Raw genomic sequence first — 20,747 nt, forward strand, 5'->3', positions numbered from 1 at the left:
CCACTCTATCATGAAACTTCCCACTTTTACAGAGGCTTGAAAACCTCACCTAGAGTGTCTCTGGTGATGTGAATCCCAAGCACCTTCCAGTAGGGATGATTCTTTTAGTAGTGCCTTTTAGGTCATAGCAACTAATTGGCAGATGCTTTCCTCTACTTTCAGGCCATGATATTTTGGGAATCCTTTTTCGAAGAAGAAAGACTAAAAAAGAGTGAAAGAAACAATAGTAATGGGAAATGTTTCTTGAAAAAGATAAGCTTCTACTTTCTTTCCTCTTACTCTCTTCTTACCCCATTATAATCCAGCTTGACCATATTATTCTACCAAAACTGCTCTCTCTCTCCAAAATTGTCAGTGATCTCCTAATTGCCAAATAGAATGGCATTTTCTCAATCCTCATTCTCTTTGGCATTTTTGCAGCCTTTGACCCTACTGACGCTCTCTCCTCCTTGATACTCTTTTCTTTCTAGGTGTTTGGGACACCACTCTCTCCTGGTTTTCCTTCTACCTATTTGACTGCTCCTTCTCTATCTCCTTTGCTGGATTTTCCTCCAGATAATGCCCTCTAACTGTGGGTGTCTCTCTGCATTCCATCCTGAGTCCTCTTCTCTTCTCCCTCAATACTACTTCACTTGATGATCTTATCAGCTCCCATAGTTTAATTACCATCTCTATGCTGATGATTTGAAGGTCTACGTATCCTGCCCAAAACTCTCTGCTGACCTCTGATCTTGAATCTCCAACTGTGGACATCTTAAACTCAACATGTCCCACACGAGATTCATTGTCTTTCCTTCTAAACCCTCCTTTCCTTCCCTATTCCTGTTGAGGGTAATGTCATCCTCCCAATCCTGCAGGCCCACGGTCATCCTACACTCCTTACTATCTCTCACCCCCATATCCTATCTGTTGCCAGGGCCTTTGTAACATGCCCTGAATACACCCCCTTCTCTCCTCTGACACTGCCACCACTCTGATGCAAGCCCTCATCACCTCCTGCCTGGACTGTTAAAGAGCCTGCTGGGGTGGGGGAGGGTCTGCCTGCCTCAAGTTTCTCCCTATTCTAATCCTTCAGCTCTCATACTGATCTTCCTAAAGCACAGGTATGACTATGTCTTGCTTCTTATTCAATAAACTCCAGTAGCTCCCTATTACCCTCGGGATCAAATGCAAAATCCCCTGTTTGGCATTCAAAGCCCTTTATAATCTAGCTCTCTTCTACCTTTCTAGTCTTCTTACACTTACTCCTGTTCACATGCTCTTTGATCCAGGGACGCCAACTTCCCTGATGTTCCACAATCAAGACACTCTATCTCTTGGCTCCAAGCATTTGCTCTGGCTGTCCCTCATGAACTGTCATCCTCCACGTTCCATCTGACTTTCAAACTGGCCAGACAGGGTTGTTCCATTGACTGGTTGTAGGGACTAACACTCCCACTTCAACATATTCTTTTATACTACTGGCAATTTCATCTTGCCCACCTGGCACACGATATTGCCTCAAAGTAATTACTTCACAAGGTTTGGGCAAAGTGATTGGATCCATCTTTATTTTCTCCATTAAAACTGCATTAACGCCTATTTTCCTCACAGCAAATTGGTACTTCCCTTCAGGTAAATTCAAGGTCATACCCTTCAATACGTCTGTTCTAATGATGTATTCGGGAATTGGCACAATTGTCCAATTTTCATCATCAATTTAACTTGTCTGGCTGATATTTCAGCCCCTCCTAATTCTGTGATGGTAATAGGAGTCCCTTGACTGAACTTGTCGGGATTTCCATAGATAAGGGTGGCCTCCAGCCCAGTATCTATTAATGCCCTAGTTACTGTACTTGACCCATTTTTCCAATATATGGTCAAGTTAATGTGGAGTCTGTAATCCAGCCTGTATATTTCCTTTATTTGGGCTGGGGTCTGGCCTGTTTCCTAGTATTCCTTAACATGTGACTCACTTGGGTGTGAGGGTTCAGGGTCTGTAGCATCTACAGGAGCAGTTCTTATTTCCCTGTCTCTTCTATTATTGAGTCCTTTATCTCAGTACATTCTGTACAATTCATTGGTTGGAATGTCATCTATCATTTCAAAGTCTACCTTTGCTCTCAATAGAGCAGTGAACATGTCTTTTCTTGTCACTCCATTTTGGCGCCAAATTTGCTGGCTAGTCTCTCTCCTCTCTCGGGGAGATCTATCCCTTCCCTAGTCTCCTAAGTCACTTAACTGTGAAATCTTATCTATCACCACTGAAAGACGGCTCCCTATTTCCCCAAGTAACAGAGTCAAAATTAGGTGTTTATAAGCAGGAGGAGCAGTCCTGACTATTAAATTCCTATGAGGGACTCCCAAAGGATCATCGTACTATGTGTTTGCAGTTCCTTTCACGATAGAAGTCTTCATTACCTCCTCCTTTAGTTTTATGATGCAATCTCTAAATGAATACCAAGGTTTATTCTCAGTGGGCCACATAGAATCAGTAGCATGTCTCTTATTACATCCCTCAGCGGCTAACGCCAACAGATTAGTATTGCTATCACCATCTCTTTGCTGATGATGTTCCCTAAATGCTTGCTGAACTAGAGGATCATGGCTGATATCTATGAATCTCATACAATCCACCCTTCTACTGATATTCCACTGGTCCCTTGACCACTGAGTCTTACCATCCAAGATATTAATGGTTCTCCCATTCTTTGGGTTAATATACTCAAAATGTCTGTGACCTCTTGCTATGAAAAATCTTCCTGAATTTCCCTTGTAACTGAATGATCACCTTGGGTTTCTGTTCTCATCCTTCGTATGGGACGAATGTCTCTCTGAGTTTTTGACCATCTCTCATTCTCTATGCGAGGGACATCCTGAACTCTAGTAGCATTTTGTGCCTCAGCCCCTGACATTGTCTCATTTTCTCTCCACTCCCTTCCCCTGCCACCGTGGCAAGGACAAAGCAGGCAGTCAGGTTCGACCTGGGCTGAGTTAAAATGCACTCTTGGTCTATTTGGCCTCCTGTTGCTCCTAGCCACATTAACTGAAAAATTCTCATTTGAGTCAGTAGACTCTTGAGCAACAATTTGTTCTCCTGATATCTGAGATTCCCCATCTTGCTGTGACGTTGGAGTACCCCTATTTCTTTCACTTAATCTCAATCTTTCATGTACTAGCTGGTAGGCTGATAACACTATCCAGCTTTGCCTAGATAGTGATGCCCCTGACTGAATTCTAACCTCTTGTAAACATCTTTCCAAATCCCTGGAATCTCCTCTCTGTAGCCTTAGTTTCCAGTTTTCACAGAGTCCAGCTCTTTTAGCCCATTCCTTTGCTAGGGAGGAATAAAATGGATCCTCCCACCCTGGGATATTCATCTCTTCCTCTGAAGTTCTTCTGCTTTTAAATAGAGATCCTATATCTAGTGATCCCATCCTTGTCTCCAGATATATCATTAAGGCAGAATTCATGATTTCAAAGAAAATCATGAATCTGCCTGAATCGTCCAGAATTGCAGGATATAAAAAATTCTCTAAGTAGAAGACAGAGGAGTTAAAGCATTTTTTCAAGCTCCAAAATAGCAGACCCATGGACCAGTGTCCCCAATTCAATATCCTGGCAAGAACCTTCCAAAACCAATATGCCCATCTCACAATAGTGACCAGGAGTTTACAGAAAAATATTATGGCAGCAACCAAGCCATACTGGTGCTTCCCCCCAATGCTAGGGCCCTCCAGTAAGAAGATTACCCACTGACCTCAAGCCCTTGCTCAGCACTCTCTGGTCTGCACGAGGGTCAGCCCTACTTTCAGTAGCACCTGCTGCCACCACCGCTACTGCTTCTGCTGCTGCCACCAGCACCGCTTCTCCTTCTCCTGCCTCCACTACTTCTCAACCTCCAATCTGTGTTCTCTCCTTTTATATAGTTGCCAGACATCATCCCGTCAACTAGAATGTCATCTGAGCGACCAGAACTCAGGCACCAACCATTGGCTCCAGTCTTACCCACTCCCCCTAGGACCCTGAGAGCCCCCCTAAAGCCTATTCAAATGGGTGGGAAAGGTCTTCCCATTTACTGATTGCCTTTACATTTGGTTAAATGGAAGTTCAGTATGAACTAACAGTGTAATATGGTTGCTTAAAAAAACCAAAACCAAAAAATTATAATTAAATCTTACAATTCATTCATTAAAATAGTACTTTTATTATTTAAAAAAGGTAATAGTTCCACTCTTTTCTGTTTTGGTCAGACAGCATCTAAAGTGTTGTTTATAGTTTGGGGTACTCCAGTTTAAAGGGGGCATTGACAAAGAGTATATATAAGCAAAGGTGACTAAAATCATAAAAAATATATAAATCTTGGTATATAAAATATTTGAATAAATTGAGATGTTTACCCTGAAAAGAGAAGTGGTGGTGGTGATGGTGGTGGAGGGGAACCAAGTATGTGAAATATATATTGTGGCTAGACAAACTAATAAGTAATCATTTGTAGGAACAAAGAATCTAGAATCCCAAAGGAAATCATAAAAATAAAAAGTGAGAATAAAGGGGAAATAGCATTTCCATACCTCAGACTATACTATTAAACAGTAATTATCAAGTCTATTTTATTTTTAAAAATAGAAAAATAGATAAGTGGAACTAACTAGATAAGGAAGAATTAGAAGGAAATGAATTCAGTGAGCCAGAGTTCAATCAAATGAAGAATATATATTACTTGGTGAACTTCCTATTTGGTAGGAATTATTGGAAAACTGAAAGCATTTTGGCATAAATTAGGTTTAGACCAACATATTATGTGATATAAGCTCAAAATGGATTCATGCCTAAATATTAAAACTCACACCATAAAAAAAAAAGTTAGAAAAGAACCAGGTCATGTACCTTTTGTTACTATAGCTAGGGAGAGAATTCTTAACTATATAAGGGAGATCATAACAAGTTACATTTCAAATACATGAAAATGAAAAACTTTTGCATGAACAAAATCAATGCAACCAAGTTAATAAAGGAAGTGGTTGATAGGCAAAGAAAAAAAATCTTTGTGTCAAGTATTTCTGATAAGGTTCTGATTGATTGGAAAATGGCTCAAATAAACAATAGCAAAAGCCCATCAAAGGATATGAACAAATGGTTCTCAGAAGAAAACTGCAAGTTATTAACAACCATATTCCAAATCAGGGGTACATTTGAGAGAAATACAAAACAACTTTGAGGTTTTTCACCTCACACCCAGAAAACTGGCAGAAATAACAAAAGATGGAAATAGTCAATGTTGGAAGAGTGAATGTGGAAAAATAGTAGGTACACTAGTGAAAAAAAATTGCACGTTGGAGCTGGGAATTGGTCCAACCATTCTGCAAAGCAATTTGGAATTATGTTAAGAAATTGACTAAAATATCCATAGCTTTCCACCTAGAGGTCCCAAGTAAGTCACTGATACAAAGTATCAAAGAACTGGGAACAAAGTAAAAGCCCACTAGTTTTGGAATGACTAAACAAAATTTGGTACACAAATGTTATTGAACATTGCTCTGTAAAAAAAAAAAGAAAAGAAAATAAATTAATGGAAAGTGAAGTGAGAAGAACCAAGAAAACAATTTACACAATGACTCTAACAATTTAAATAGAAGGAAAAATAACAACAAAAATAAAACTGAATACTGAAAAATTAAATGAACAAGCTTTTCTCTAAAAAAAGAGTTATAAGAATGCACCTCTATCTCTTACTTATAGAGATAGGAGACTATAGATTGGACCACTGCATTTAATGTTGATTCAAGTTGACATATTTCTTTCAGTTTTGATAAATAATTTTTTTAAAAATCCTTTTTTATTTCCTCTCAGGGATAGTTTTCAGGGAGACAATGAAGGAAAAATGATGTAAAAAACAAAAGATATCAATACTTTTTTAAATAAAGTAAGTTGCTATCTAAATGTGTTTTTACTCTGATGATGGCAATAAATCTACTTAGATCATGTCTCAATTTTATGAGGGGTTTTAAAAATATAATTAATGATAGTTTAAAAACAAATTTTTAAAAGGCCATGTTTATTTCAATTCAGTTCAATAAGCATTTATAATAGGGCCATTATGTTCGAGGCACTGTGATAAACCTTAAGATTCCATAGAGAAAACAAACAAACAAAAAACCTGACAACAAACTCAAACCAGTCTCTGCCTTCCAGAAACTTACATTCTAAACACCATTATCCTGGTCTTCAAGATTCCTAAAGGAAGGTGAATTTAAGACCCTGAAAGTTATGATACCTGGCATTTATTTAGTATATTAAAGTTGACAAAGCACTTTACATGTATTATCTCATTTGAGCCTCAAAACAACCCTGTGAAAAAGATGTTAGAGTATCATAATCTCTATTTCACAGATGACAAGCCAGAAGCTCAGAAAGGGAAGTGATTGGTCTATGAAGACATCGACAGTTATCAGAAGTAGGATTCAAACCCACAATGTCAAGTGTATCACTCTCCACAACTTCACCCATACTCTATTAGACTTCAGTTATAGGGCAAAAATATTCAGTGATAAAGCCAGCATTCATTTGTCCTTTTAGCTTTATGTTTCTTCCCTAGTGACTTATTTACTATATTGGAAGTGCCCGGTCTAGGAATAGACTAAGAGTTACTTTTCTTCCTTGATGGTCTTATGAAGATAGACTGTTATCTCTTTAAAAGCTCTTTTCTTAGCTAATGATCACAGCTAGCATTAAACAACCAAGAGTGAATGCAGAATGATCACCTCCCAGGATTTGGTCATCCAGACAGGCATGATGCCGTTCATGAGTTCACTTTTCTATTTAGAGAACCATGTCAGCTAGAAATGCTTCTACTATCCCTTCCCCCAGCATGCGTGTTGACAGAGGAGCCAAAATAGACCCTCTGAGTAAGTGGCAGCTTTATAAGCCATCCAGCTGCTGATTTCAAACCAGAAAGTCAAGAAAGCAAAGGAGGTGGTTGGATAGAGAAGGTTGACACAGGCTGGTGACCACGAAGGACAAGAAGGAGATTCAGCAAGGGGCCTGGGTACACAGTGGAGTTGGACAGCTTGACTGAGGAGTTATCCTTGGATTTCTTGTCTGTTACTTATCTTTTCCCCCCTTCTTCTGACGCTAAGATGAATGTGCAGGCTTGTTCTCGGTGTGGGTATGGGGTTTATCCTGCTGAAAAGATCAACTGTATAGATCAGGTCAGTAGATATTTCTTTGGTCTTTGAGGAAAACACCAGGGATGTGAAATTTATTTATTTTTTTCACCTGAGTAAAAACTGTGCATTTTGAAATGATAACTTTTGAAGAGGATGGATTTCCCCATTTTTTTTGCTTGCACCTGTTTCTAGGGCAGAAATATAACTGCCTATATGATCTTGAAAGAAAAGATGCTAGTCTTTTGACTTAATATATGGTAGCTTTGGTTTTTTAACCCTTTCTCTTGCCCAAACCCCAGGGTGACTGAAGCTTAATAACTGAGTTTTACTCTGAATCATATCTGAGTATTTGGAAATTATGGAATCTCCCTTTCTCTTTTCTGTGTGGTTTCTAGACATGGCACAAAGCTTGTTTTCACTGTGAGGTCTGCAAGATGATGCTAACTGTCAATAATTTTGTGAGTCACCAGAAGAAACCTTATTGTCATGCGTAAGTGTGTTTGTGGCTTTCTCTTCTCTGCTCACCCCCATCCTTTTTTGATATCATTTTGAATATACATATTTTAAGAATTGCTAAGAAATCACTTAAAGAAATGACACTAGTTCTAAGGAAAAGTGTAGTCTTTCAAAAATATTCTCTTAAATATAACTTGGGATACATCCTGAGATGTATAGTTTCATGAACTAAAAGAGGTCCCAAGTTCTAATGTGGAAATATGTTTAATATGACTGTATAGCCTATGTCAGATTGCTTGCTGTCTTGGGGAGGGGGGGGGGGGAGAAAAAAATTTGGAATTCAAAATCTTATAAAAGTGAATGTTGAAAGTTAAAAAATAAATAAATAAGAAGCCGAGGTCTCAAATTTAAATATTTTGTAAAATAAAAGATCAAGGGTGGCATCCTTAGCTCTGCAACTTCATACTTGTGTGACTTTGGCCATGTCACTTAATGTCCCTAGGCGTGGGTTTCCTCATCTCAAATGAGCAAGTTGGACCAGATGACAGACATCTTGAGTCCCTTCTAATTATAAACGTGACTCCTAAGTCTGAGCTGCAGAAATGGGCAAACTCATATAATGACCATAAAATATGAGGGCTAGAGTTTTGGGGAAAAATTTTTTTGAAAATGTATTAGGGTTTTTTTTTTTCCAGAAAGTTTTCATTTTGTAGTGGCCATTCCCTGTTAAGTAGAGGTTTTAAAAAAATAGGACACATGAGAACTTGGTGTTGTACAAAGAGCACTGACCAGGGTTTGGAAGACCTGGGTTGGAATCCTGCCCCCCAGTTTCTGGTTGTCATTTCTCTTTGGCCTTCAGTTTTCTCATCTGTGAAATGGAGAAGGGGTGGGTATTTGAAATTATCCCCTTTGTCCCTTCCAGATCAAAGTTTCTAAAATTCTATAATTCAGGCCCAAATTATAATTAATTTAACTTCAAGATATTACATTTACTGACTCAAACAGGAATTGTATGTTTAGATTCCTCATGATCAATAGCGTTGGGCCAAAGTGATTTGTTGAGACACTAGCACTTTTCTAACTTCCTGTCGTATTTCTTTTGCATTTTATAGACATAACCCCAAGAACAACACATTCACAAGTGTGTATCAGAGCCCATTAAATATAAATTTGAAAAAACAATCCGAAGCAGGTAGTGAGGTAAGTAACTCGATTCTTTGGAAATTCTTAAAAGAGATTGCCTTCTATATTTAAATTTACTCTGCTTTCAGGAATCTTTCCCTAAATTGGATCTCATACCTTTTCTCCACTCTAAAACATTTATGTATTTCTTGAACAAGTATTGAGTTTTCTATTTGTTGGTACTTCTTCCCCCCAACTTCATGGCAAATATTCAGGGTGCTTACCTATTGAGCAAGAAAGAGTAATAATTATTTAGCCTTCTATATAACATAATTGGTTTAACTAGTTTCATATCCTTCTAGCTAATTTGATAATGAATTTATTCAGTGTAGCAAGCATACTATAGTGCTTAATAAATACTTGTTAAATGGAATTTCTTGTTGAATTGAACAAAGGATGTATAGTATGACTTTTCTCATCAATGAGATTTGGGGTGTGTGTGTGTGTGTGTGTGTGTGTGTGCACTCATGCACACTTTGGGAGGTCATTCAGATAACTTTAAATCTGTAATTCCCCAGCCTTAAAACCATTATAGCTATGTTGAAGGTCCAACGCTGTATTCAGGGTAGAAATGTTTGAGACCATCCCAAGGCTAGATTGATTTTTCTTAATAATGATCCTTCAATCAGTCAACACACATCTACTAAGTACTTATTTTGTGCTGCAGGGCGATGTGCTTGTAGGCCGGGTCTACACCTGGATGAGTCTTTAAAAACCTTTTAAAAAATGTTATTGATAGTGCTACAGAGCGGAGTGGAAATACTAGTTTCATAATTGGCATCTCTGCATTCTAATCCAAGCTCTCTCATTAATGAACTGTGCAAAACTGATTTACTACACCTTTCTAGGCCTTTTTTCTCTAATAAGAATACTGAAGTAGGTAATCTCCAAGGCCGGAGGGGGCAGGGAACCTGACGCCTCAAGGTCACATGTGGCCCTCTAGGTCCTCAAGTGCAGCCCTTTGATTGAATCCAAACTGCACAGAAGAAAGCCCCTTAATAAAAGGATTTATTCTATAAAACTTGGACTCAGACCAAAGGCCACACCCAAGGACCTGGAAGGCTACCTGTGGCCTCCAGCCCATAGGTTCCCTACCCCTGCCCAAGAGCCTTCACAGTTCTAGTATTTTATACCTCTCTATAGAAAGTATCTACAATTCGAGTACTTACTAGTTGTGTGATCTTGTGAGAATCATTTCACATCTTTGACCCTCAGTTTATGTATTTGTAATATTGGATCAATCAATCAATAAACATTTATTAAATCCCTACTATGTGCCAGGCACTGTGCTAAATGCTAGCGATAAAAAACGAGGCAAAAGACAGTCCCTGTCCTCAAGAAGCTTACAATTTAATGGGTGAGACAACATGCAAACAAATATATACAAAGCAAACTGATTCCAAGATAGACAGGAAATGATTAAGAGGAGGAAGTGACTATAATGAAGAGGAGATTGTTGTGAGGATCCAATGAGATAATGTATGTAAAATATTTTGGAAACCTTAAGGCACTATGTAAATATAAGGTATCATTATTATAACTGCTATTATAGCTAGAGAATAAAATTTATTTCCCTTTTTCCTTAAATAAGTAATTGCTGTTCAGCCATCTCTTCGTGACCCTGTGAACCATATTGTCCATGGGGTTTTCTCAGCAAAGATATTGGAGTGGTTTGCCATTTTCTCCTTCAGTGGAGGAAGGTAAACAGAGGTTAAGTGATGTGCCCAAGGTTACACAGCTAATAAGAGACAGAGGCCAGATTTGAATTCAAGTCTATCATGACTCCAGGACCACTGCTCTATCTACTGAGTCCCCTAGTTGCCTTTTAATTAATTACTTGATGGCATTTAGCTGTTTGTTCTTCTAGTCCCCAAATAGGTGAATGATCTAAAAGTAGGAAAATTGTGGATAAGGACTTGCTCTGGATTCCTTCCAAATATTGCCCTGGCCCTTAGACTGATTAACCTAGATGCTTTCTACTCTTCTTGTGAACAAGGCATCACAGAAAGTTTACTGAGATCAGCTCATGGTCTGTCCACATGGAATAGCACAGCAGCCTATTATAGAGTGTTTCCAAATAGTTTTATGAGTTGTTCTGTGTCATTTTTTCTCAGTTGAGGATTTTGATATTGTAGAACATTTTACACAAAAACTCACGAAGAAAAATAGCCCTGGCATGTCTGTAGATTTGGTTGGTGATGTTTAAGGATAGCTACATAAGACAGAATTTGGATTCATGATAGAATGCCCAAACATCCAGTTAAAAAAAATCAATCTATCTCCATGGCATAGAATGCTTTACAATTTTTTTACAAGTTGAGCATGCATCTTTATAGTCAATGTGTCATTTTTACCATCAATATTTTAAAATTTCAAAAATTTCATCTTTGTGCATTTTAACATTTTAATTTTTAATTAATTTTTTAATTTTTAACTTTCTTTTTATTATGAACTTAACCATCAAAACCCACAAACATTCCAGGTAACAAAATCAGCTATAGCATTTTACAATGTATACATTTTTTAAAATGAGAGATGTATTTTTAAAGTCATCTTACTATTTTTTAACTTTTACATTTCTCAGGGGAGGGAAAAATAAGCTTGACAGTATATTTTTTATTCCTCACTGGCATAGACAATTCAGTTCTCCATCATGATCTGCAAAAAAAAAAAATCATGCATTATTTGCTATCCTTTAAGGTAGTGATGGCTTCACTTTCTTTTTGTGGTGTATGACAGAATGTGCTGGAATGAGACAGAAATTACTACAGGTTCTATTTCCACTAGCAGGCTGCAATCTGAGAACCTCAGGAGAGGTGGGTGTAAACTAAACATTTGGCTGCCGAGATCACTTTCCCTTCTTTTACCAAGAGAAAAACAAATAATATTCAACAACTCATTCCCTTTAGAGTGCCTGAATATTTAGATTTTTCTGCACCTTGGGATAAAGGATGGTTTAAGATTTTTACACCTTTGAGAGACTTTGAGGTAGTTGTTGATACAAGAGAATATTAGCGATTTTGGGAAGGGTTGACAATCTGAGTTATGATTTGAGTCAGTTTTATATATTTTTTTCTGTAACGGTGTTTAAAGTCATAGAATGTTAGAGGTGGTAGAGACTTTAGGGTTCATTTAATACAATTCCTTCACTTTATTTCTTAAAAAAAAATTTTTTTTTCCAAAATTCGTTCCTTAATTCTAGTTAGTAGGTACAGGTATAGTTTTTTAAAACATGATTTTTATTGATATCTTTTAGTCTTTACATCATGTCTATTTCCTGATGTACTCCCTCTCCTCTCCTCAAAAGACGTTCCTTATAACAAAGAATAAAAAAAGAAAAACAACAATTAAGCAAAACTAACCAACACATTGAAAAGGTTTGATGTTGTATGCTGTGTTCTACACCCATAATCTCACACCCCTGCAAAGAAGTGGAGGAAGTGACTTCTCATTTGTCTTTGTTGGGGCCATGTGTGGTCGTTATAGCTTCATAGCATTCAGCTTTAATTGTTTTGTAGTTTTTCCATTTACACTATCGTATAAATTTTGTATATTGTTTCCCTGGTTCTACATTCTTTACTTTGCATCAGTTCATATAATTCTTCTAATACTTATCCTAAATTCACCATATTCATCCACAACTTGTTTAACCTTCTCTGATCAATGGAGTAATAGATAAACTTTTTAGGAAGAATATTAAAGTTTAGTTCCCTTTTCTGATCTGAATGGGCCTTTACGAAGTTGCCTTAATTATAGCATTTAGGAATGTTTCTCCTTGTCTTAAATGCCTTTAATACCAATTTTCTGTATCCTCCAGAGAAGTTTTTAGGGGGAAGACAGGTGAATGCTACTGCTAGTTTTATATTATAGAAATGAACAGTGGAAAAATCTGCTTTGAATAGGACTGGAACTTACTTTGTTCAAATGATTTTAATGCTTTGGTCGCACTTAGTAGTCATGCGTTTTCAGATAGAGAATGCATGTCCCTTTCTGTACTTATAGGTCCTGAAAAAATATCAGAGCTTCTTAAAGTATCACATTAAATGGTATTCTAATGTTATCAGAAGTAATCCCAATACCAAACTGGAGTAAATTTGGTTGGATGAGACTGTTTTTAAATTATAACTTCACCTAGGGCTGCAGTGTTGACTGGATGAATATGGAAGGTCCCATTTATAGTTCGGGATTCTTTATCACTTCCACTAAAGTCCTCCTCCTTATTATTGTTTGGAAGCCTTTCTAGGTTTTCAAAGGATTTGGAGCACAAATATTTTCAGGTCCTACTTGAAGCCTTTTTAAACAGGAATTCTTTTAGGTACCAGGTGCCTACAGATGAACCGTATAGTCTGTTGTCCATGGACTGGCCTAGCTAGGTCCGAAGAGATGCATCACCAGAAAGCTGGCCACAAAGTGCTGGATTTTTCAAGAAGATAGCAACTCATGAAGGTTGTCCTCTAAAGCACAGAGGGATTGTGGTCTGTATTTGTGATGAGGCAACCCAGCTAGTGAAATTATGGATCCTTGAAATATTTCCTCTAAAGTAAAAGGCATCATAGTTTAAATGAAATCTAGCCCAGTCATTTACTTTTCCTTGACACCTTCCCAAATTCCTCCATAGGAAGTGATTTGTCTCTCATAAATCTCATAGTACATTTCTCCCCTGGCTTGAACTTTAATTTGTATTATTTCATCGACATTCTTCTTCTCACTAGATTAGAAAATCCTTGAGGTCAGGGACCATGTCTTATTCATCTTTTTTGTCTCCTCCAGAATCTAGCATGATGTATTGAGTAAAATATATGCTTAATAAATGTTTGTTGAATGAATGATCTTACTATGACTCTGTAACTTTGGCTATGAACTAATGATTTTCTTCTCTCTTGGGAACCTTTCTGACAACAATTAGATGAAATATGGAGAAGATGGGGAACGGTTTAAATCTGTTTTTCACTGGGACATGAAATCCAAAGATGAGACACCCGTACATAAGATGTCAGACCTGGCCAATGAGGTAAGATAATAGAGATGAGAGGGCTTTGAAAGAGTCAGATGTGCTACTGTGATGTTAGTTATTTTTAAAATTAAATTCAATTTATTTTTGTTACATTTTAAGTTTTGAACTGTCTCCCTCCCTCCCCACCATTGTACTAGCGAAGGCCAGTATTTCACACACCCACGCACATACATGTTTGTATATTCAAAGCCATACTATGTATTCTTGCATTTATCGGTTGTTTCTCTGGAGGTGGATAGCATCTTCCTTCATAGGTCCCTTGTAGTTGATTTGAGTACTTATAATACTCGGAATAACTTAGTCATTCACAGTTATTCTTTGAACCATATTGCTGTTAGTATATACAGCGTTCTCTTGGTTTTCCTCATTTCACTCCAGTATTTCATGCAATTCTTTCCACGTTTTTCTAAAACCAAACTAACTGCTCATCATTTCTTAAGGCACAGTAATATTCCATCACAATCATTTACCACAATTTGTTTGGCCATTCTCCAACTGATGGGCATCCCCTCGATTTCCAATTCTTTGCCACCACAAAGAGAGCTGCTATAAATATTTTAAAACATAGGCTCTTTTTCTTTTTACCTGATTACCTTGGGAAACAGACCTCATAGTGGTATTGCTGGGTCAAAGGGTATACATAGTTTTATGACTCTTTGGGCATAATTCCAGATTGCTCTTCAAAATGGTTGTATCAGTTCACAGTTCCACCAACAGTGTATTAATATCCTAATTTTTCCACATCCCCTACAACATTTGTCATTTTCCCCTTCTATCACTTTAGCCAATCTGATAAGGCTGGGAAACTATCTCAAAATTGTTTTAACTGGCATTTCTCTAATCAATAATGATCTAGAGCATTTTAATATGACTATATACAGTTTGATTTCTTCATTGAAAAACTGCCTGTTCATATCATTTGACTAGTTTTCACTTGGTGAATGACTCATATTCTTATAAATATGACAAAGTTCTTTATATATTTGCCATACGAAACCTTTATTTGAGAAACTGTCTATAAAATCTCCTCCCAATTTTCTCTTTTCCTCATAATCTTGGCTACATTGGTTTTATTTATATAAAACCTTTTTAATTTATTGTAATCAAAATTAACCATTTTACACCTCATAATGCTCTCTATCTCATGTTTATTAATAAATTCTTCTCCTATACATAAATCTGGTAAGTAATATGTTCTGTGTTCTTCTAATTTTCTTATATCTCCCTTTATATCTAGATCATGTATCCATTTTGACCTTATCTTGGTGAATGGTATAAGATTTTTTTTTTGTCTATACCCGATTTCTGCTAGGCTGCTTTCCAGTTTTCCCACAAATTTTTTTAACCAAATAGTGAATTCTTATCTCAAAAGTTTAAATCTTTACATTTGTCAAACACAAGGTTACTATAATAATTTACTACTGTGTATCATATGTCCACTCTGTTCCACTGATCCACCTTTCTATTTCTTAGTACCAGAAAGTTTTGATAATTACTACCTCATAGTAGATCTGGTACTGCTAAACATCCTTTATATCCTTTATAAACATCCTTCCTTTATATATTTTTTCATTAATTCCTCCGATATTCTTGAGCTTTAGTTCTTCCAAGTGAATTTTGTTATTATTTTTCTAATTCAATAAAATAATTTTTAATATCTTAATTGGGATGGCATTGAATAAGTAACTTAATTTAGGCGGAATTGTCATTTTTATTGGTTCTGCTGACCCATGAACAATTAACATTTATCCAGTTACTTAAATCGGACTTTATTTGTATAAAAGGTGCCTTATGATTATGTTCATGTAGTTCCTGGGTTTGTCTTGGCAGTTGTACTCCCAGATATTTTACATTGTCTACCGTTATTTTAAATGGGGAAGCTCTTACTATCTCTTCCTGCAGGTGATATAGAAAAAAAGCTGATGATTTATGTGGGCTTATTTTCAGATGTTAGTTATTGTTATTATGATAGCAATTTACTTTTATACATCTTCATTTGGATGTCTAATACCATGTTAAACTAAGAATGTTCAAAACTGAATTAATCAGTGATTATAGAGACCACCTTATCCTACTTCCTCATCTGTAAGATGAAGAAAAGGAGATACAGGGAGAGGTTAATGATTTGCTCCAGGTCACAGAGCTAGTTGATGGCATAATTGGAATTAGAACCCAAGTATCTTCAATCCTACTCCAAAACCTTTCCTGCTACATGAGTGGTTCTCACTCTTTTTTAAATATGAAGATTTCTTTCAAACATCCATCACTTGAGAATAGTGCTAATTATTATCTCTCGACTGAGAAAGTTCACAGTGAAAAGAGGAACTATGAATTTAGTAATGTTTTTAAAAACAGCTGTCTACATTAGAAAAAAATGTACTTATCTTTTGACTCCTTCTGTATTCTTTGCACTTAATAGAGTGCTTAGCACGCAGTAGGCACTTAATGTTTTTTGATTGGTCTGTGTGTGAGGCATTGTTTGGTCAGTCTACAGAAGGCGTACTTGTTTATTTGTATATTTATAGACTTCCTTATTGATGTTATTCCTCATTTCTGTATTGAAACTCCTTCCACCAATGTATATTGGCAATTCATCTATAACAAATAAGAAGTTACAAAGCTAATGTATATCAGAGGCAGAAACCGAACACAGATCTTGCTGCCTCCCATGTCAGCTCACTAGCCACCATACCATGCATGGCCTCTTATATGCAATAGTGTTGCTTGATATTGTGGTTTCCCTGGTCAGCTTTATTTCTCCACCAGGTTTCTGAGCTCCTTGAGGGTAGGGACCACCCTACTTGTGTAGCCATCCTACAGTTGTTGCTCAGTTGGACCCTTCATGACCACGTTTGGGGTTTTCTTGGCAGAGATACTAGAGTGGTTTCCCATTTCCTTCTCTGGCTTATTTTATAGATGAGGAAACTGAGGCAAATAGAGTTAAGTGACTTTGGCTAAGTGAATTTGAACTCAAGAAGATGAGTTTTCCTGACCAGAACTGGCACTCTCTCTACTGCACCACCTAGCTTCCTCATCCTATAGTACTTCTACCGTTAGGAATATATTTTTCTACAATGCTGTCTAATGATATTGAGGGTTCCTCCCAGTGACCCTGAGGCTTTGTGACATGACTACAAACCTTCTGAAAAAAAGGACAGAAACATTAAGTTGTGTGCAGTATTACTATTTGGGATTTTTTGCAGTCCATTTCTTAAAAAATGACACATTGGTGTGGATCTCTGTTGTTACTTAGAGAGCCAGAATATAAAGTTATTTAGACTACCCCAACTTTTGACTATGCTGGATGAACAGGGATTCAATTGAGTTGCCATCATTTTTATGTTGTGTTGATAAAATGAACAAGTGAGCCAAGGAGTAGAAAGAAAAAGAAAAAGGTTGTTTGATTTTTAAAAACTCTACTTTTGAGGCAATTAGGTGGCCCAGGTGGACCCAGTGGGCCTGGAGTCAGGAAGACCTGATTTACATACTTACCAGCTGTGTGACCTTGGGCAAGTCACTTCACCTATCTGCCTCAGTTTCCTTATCTGTAAAATGGGGGATAAGAATAACACCTACCTCCTAGGGTTGTTGTGAGGGCAAAATGAGATAATATTTGTGAAGTAATTTGCAAACTTTTATATCAGTAAGTCAAGATTCATGACCTTGAGGATGACCATGAACATGCCTGAATGGTTTGGGAATCTCAAAGTATAAGAAATTGTCTAGGTAGAAGGCAGAAGAAGTATAACATTTATTTAGACACGAGAGAATTCAATCCCAGGACCAGTAATTCCAATTCCATACAGTAGCAATAATATTCCAAAGCCAATGTAGCAACAAGGAAATTATAACACAACATTATAGCAAGGAGCCAAATCATCCTGTAATCTGTCCCCTGCTAGAGCCTTCCTATAAACAATCACTCACAAATCCTGACTCTCTACTCAGCACTCTCTTCTGTAGCTCCCATAGACTCTGAGTTCCTGCTCCTTCTTCTTGGGCTGAATTCCAATTCCTGTAGCTCTCACTGCCTTAATGTCCTCTTGATGTCTGCTTCTGAATCCTACCTATCTCAGTTCTGCTGCTTTCAGTTCTGGGTTCTCTTCTTATACAGTCCTAGCTGGCATCTGATTGATTAGAACTCAGTGCACATGCCAGTGGCTCTGGTCTTAGCACCTCTCCTTAGGGCCCTGAGGGCTTCACACCTATATCAGCTTAACTAGCAAAAGGGTATGGCCCTGGGCCCTTACATCTAGTTACTGAAAGGGTGTGGGCCTGTCTCTAATCAGGCCTCTCTTTGTTGGCCCCATCTGAGGCCTATTCAATAGGCAGGAAAGATCTTTCACTTACTGATTGGCCTTACAACTAACTTTAAAGAGCCATATAAATGTTTGGTATTCTTCTTTTCCTTTTAGAAAGCTTATTGGGCTACATATGGTGAGGGGAATTCTTGGTCCCCTGGAACTCTCCCAGACCCTGAAATTGTAAGAATGGTTGAAGCACAGAAGTCTCTAAGTGAGGTAAGCAGGTTAGAAATCTACTTTCTATGTGAATGTTGCTTTATACTAGGGACCTTGGCAAGTGTTTACGGAAAGCACACACACATACCCACACACACACCCAACCACACACCCACACACACCCACACCCACACACCCACCCACACACACACACACACACACACACACACACACACATTCCCTCTAAACTCATTTGAATCGAAACTCTTTGTGCTGAGCATTGCAAAAGTTTTCTGTCCATGATGAGATCCATCTTCTCTGCATTTGTATTTTCCATTTAAATCATGATACAAAAGGGAACATTTGCTAAAGATGAACACTTATTCATCCTAGATTCTCCAGCAGAAAGTCCTATGGGGGAGAAGAGAGCAGCTCTCCACACTGGACGTTACTTACAGTGACAGAGATTTTATATATACATACATATACACACACACATACACACACACACACACACACACACACACACACACATATATATATACACACACACACATATATATATGTAATGTGTGTATACATGAACACATATACATGTATACATACATATCCATACACACATAGAAGATGGATCTAATCATGGAGAGTAAACTTTTGCAATGCTCAGCACAGAGAGTTTCGATACAAACGAGTTTAGAGGGAACCTTATCAACAACTTTTAACTTCCTGCCTTGGAAATGTTCTTACTGCAGAAAATGAGTGGTCTCTTGTTTTATCAGTCATTATACAGACATTTAAATAATCCCGAGGCCATACCTTAGGTCAGAGCAGTTTTATAGAGCAGATTTACAGTTGGCATTAATTTTAAAAAGGCACAGCATTCAGTAGGTAAAGGTTTCATCAACACTATAATAGCCTTTCCTAGTTCTTACATCCCTCTTGTTACTTGGCCTTTGGATAGCATTTTCCATTTCCCATTGCTTTATAAGGACAGTTTTATTTGCCGTAGTAATTTTTCTTTATAGTATCCATCCATGAGTACTTCCATCCATATGTTGAAAAGGTCTTTATTAAGTATATACTCTATAGAAACTATTGTGGGAGAAGGACACTAGGAGAAAGGCAAAGATTAAATAAAACAGGATCCCAGGCCTCAGAGAGTTTACATAATCTAATGAAGAGAGGAAGAGGAAGGTATAACCTGCACACAAATAAATATTATTATACGAAAATGCTCAATTGACAAGTAAGTGTGGCATAGTAGAAAGAGTGTTGGATTAGGAGTTAGAAGATCAGGATTGGAATCTTGGATACGTCACTTACTACCTGTATGACTTTGACCTCTCATGTCCTTTGGTTCTTCATCTCAAAAATTAAGGAGTTAGTTTAGCTGGCCTCTAGGGCTCCTTCCAGCTCTAAATCTGTGATCTCATCACTCTATAATGCAAAATAGAGTATGGCAAATGCACAAGCACAGGAGAAACCAAGTGCTTTCTGCGAGATCTAGGGAAGGAATGACAATTTTCAGTTGGCAGAATCACCAATGGAGATGACATTTTAGTTTGAACTTGAATGACATATGGGATGTCAAGAGGAAGAGCTGGGTAAGGGGAGAGGAAGGTGCCAGCATCCCAGGAATAGCAAACAGTGTCAGCAAGGGCTCAGAGGTAGGAAAAAAAATGTAGAATCTGTATTATTACACATTTTAATCAGCTGTCATTTGACATTGTTCCTATCTAACTCAAGTATGCAGAAGCCTATGAAGAGCAGAGAGGAAAGGGCAGTTTTCCAGCTATGATCACACCTGCTTACCAACGAGCCAAGAAAGCCAATGAATTGGCTAGCCAGGTAAGTTCCTCCATATTTTTTTTTAAAGTACTTCAATGGATATGTGATCCCATCAGTCTGGGCAATTCCCTCCAGTGATGGAGATTACACCCCATTATTCTTTGGGACTCATACATTTCTAAGAGGGTTCTAAGAATCACACACATTTTAGGCTGTCTAAAAAATAGCTCTGCTATATCCAACATGGATTAATTTATTCTCTATGCCGTTAAGATAATACTTTTTTTTGTTGCAAATTTCTGTTTATTTTTAAAACAATTAAATTTTGTGAAGTGTCCAAATGAATTAAAAAGCACAATCCCTTCAATGTGATATTGCACATATCCTACAAATCTGTTAAACACTGATGAAAAAAATCTACTAACACACTCCAAACTTCTCTAGGGACTGTATTTTAACCATATCGTCTTGCATTGTAATCATTGCTCCTTTTGATCCCAAATGCACAGTTTATTTCATTATTCATGCCTGTGTATAGTTAAAGTTTCAGGTGATATTGAAAGGAATATAACTTATCTCAAATTGATAATATAAAAGAGTCGAAATGATATAAAATAGTAAAATGTTGTTCTTCATTAGTTGTAAACCTAAAATTTGAGGGAGACAAGAGAAGGCAAAGGACAAATAAATGGACTTTTG

The 20,747-nt window shown here is 37.3% G+C and overlaps 1 protein-coding gene across 3 annotated transcripts in view; it reads left to right on the forward strand.

The window, feature by feature from the left end:
• Nucleotides 1-6,931: 6,931 nt before the first annotated feature.
• Nucleotides 6,932-20,747, forward strand: part of LOC118829017 (nebulin related anchoring protein) — an 87,314-nt gene continuing 73,498 nt past the window's right edge. For 2 of the 3 annotated variants that reach the window (XM_036735941.1, XM_036735943.1), the window contains exons 1-6: nucleotides 6,947-7,190; nucleotides 7,544-7,638; nucleotides 8,717-8,804; nucleotides 13,693-13,797; nucleotides 18,216-18,320; nucleotides 20,007-20,108. In XM_036735941.1, the coding sequence (XP_036591836.1) occupies nucleotides 7,119-7,190; nucleotides 7,544-7,638; nucleotides 8,717-8,804; nucleotides 13,693-13,797; nucleotides 18,216-18,320; nucleotides 20,007-20,108 (567 nt within the window). In that variant the 5' untranslated portion in view covers nucleotides 6,947-7,118. Of the gene's footprint in view, nucleotides 7,191-7,543; nucleotides 7,639-8,716; nucleotides 8,805-13,692; nucleotides 13,798-18,215; nucleotides 18,321-20,006; nucleotides 20,109-20,747 lie in introns of all 3 variants that reach the window. The other variant, XM_036735942.1, reaches the window with a different exon arrangement.

The sequence above is a fragment of the Trichosurus vulpecula genome, chromosome 8, assembly GCF_011100635.1.
Source record: "Trichosurus vulpecula isolate mTriVul1 chromosome 8, mTriVul1.pri, whole genome shotgun sequence".
Taxonomy (NCBI): domain Eukaryota; kingdom Metazoa; phylum Chordata; class Mammalia; order Diprotodontia; family Phalangeridae; genus Trichosurus; species Trichosurus vulpecula.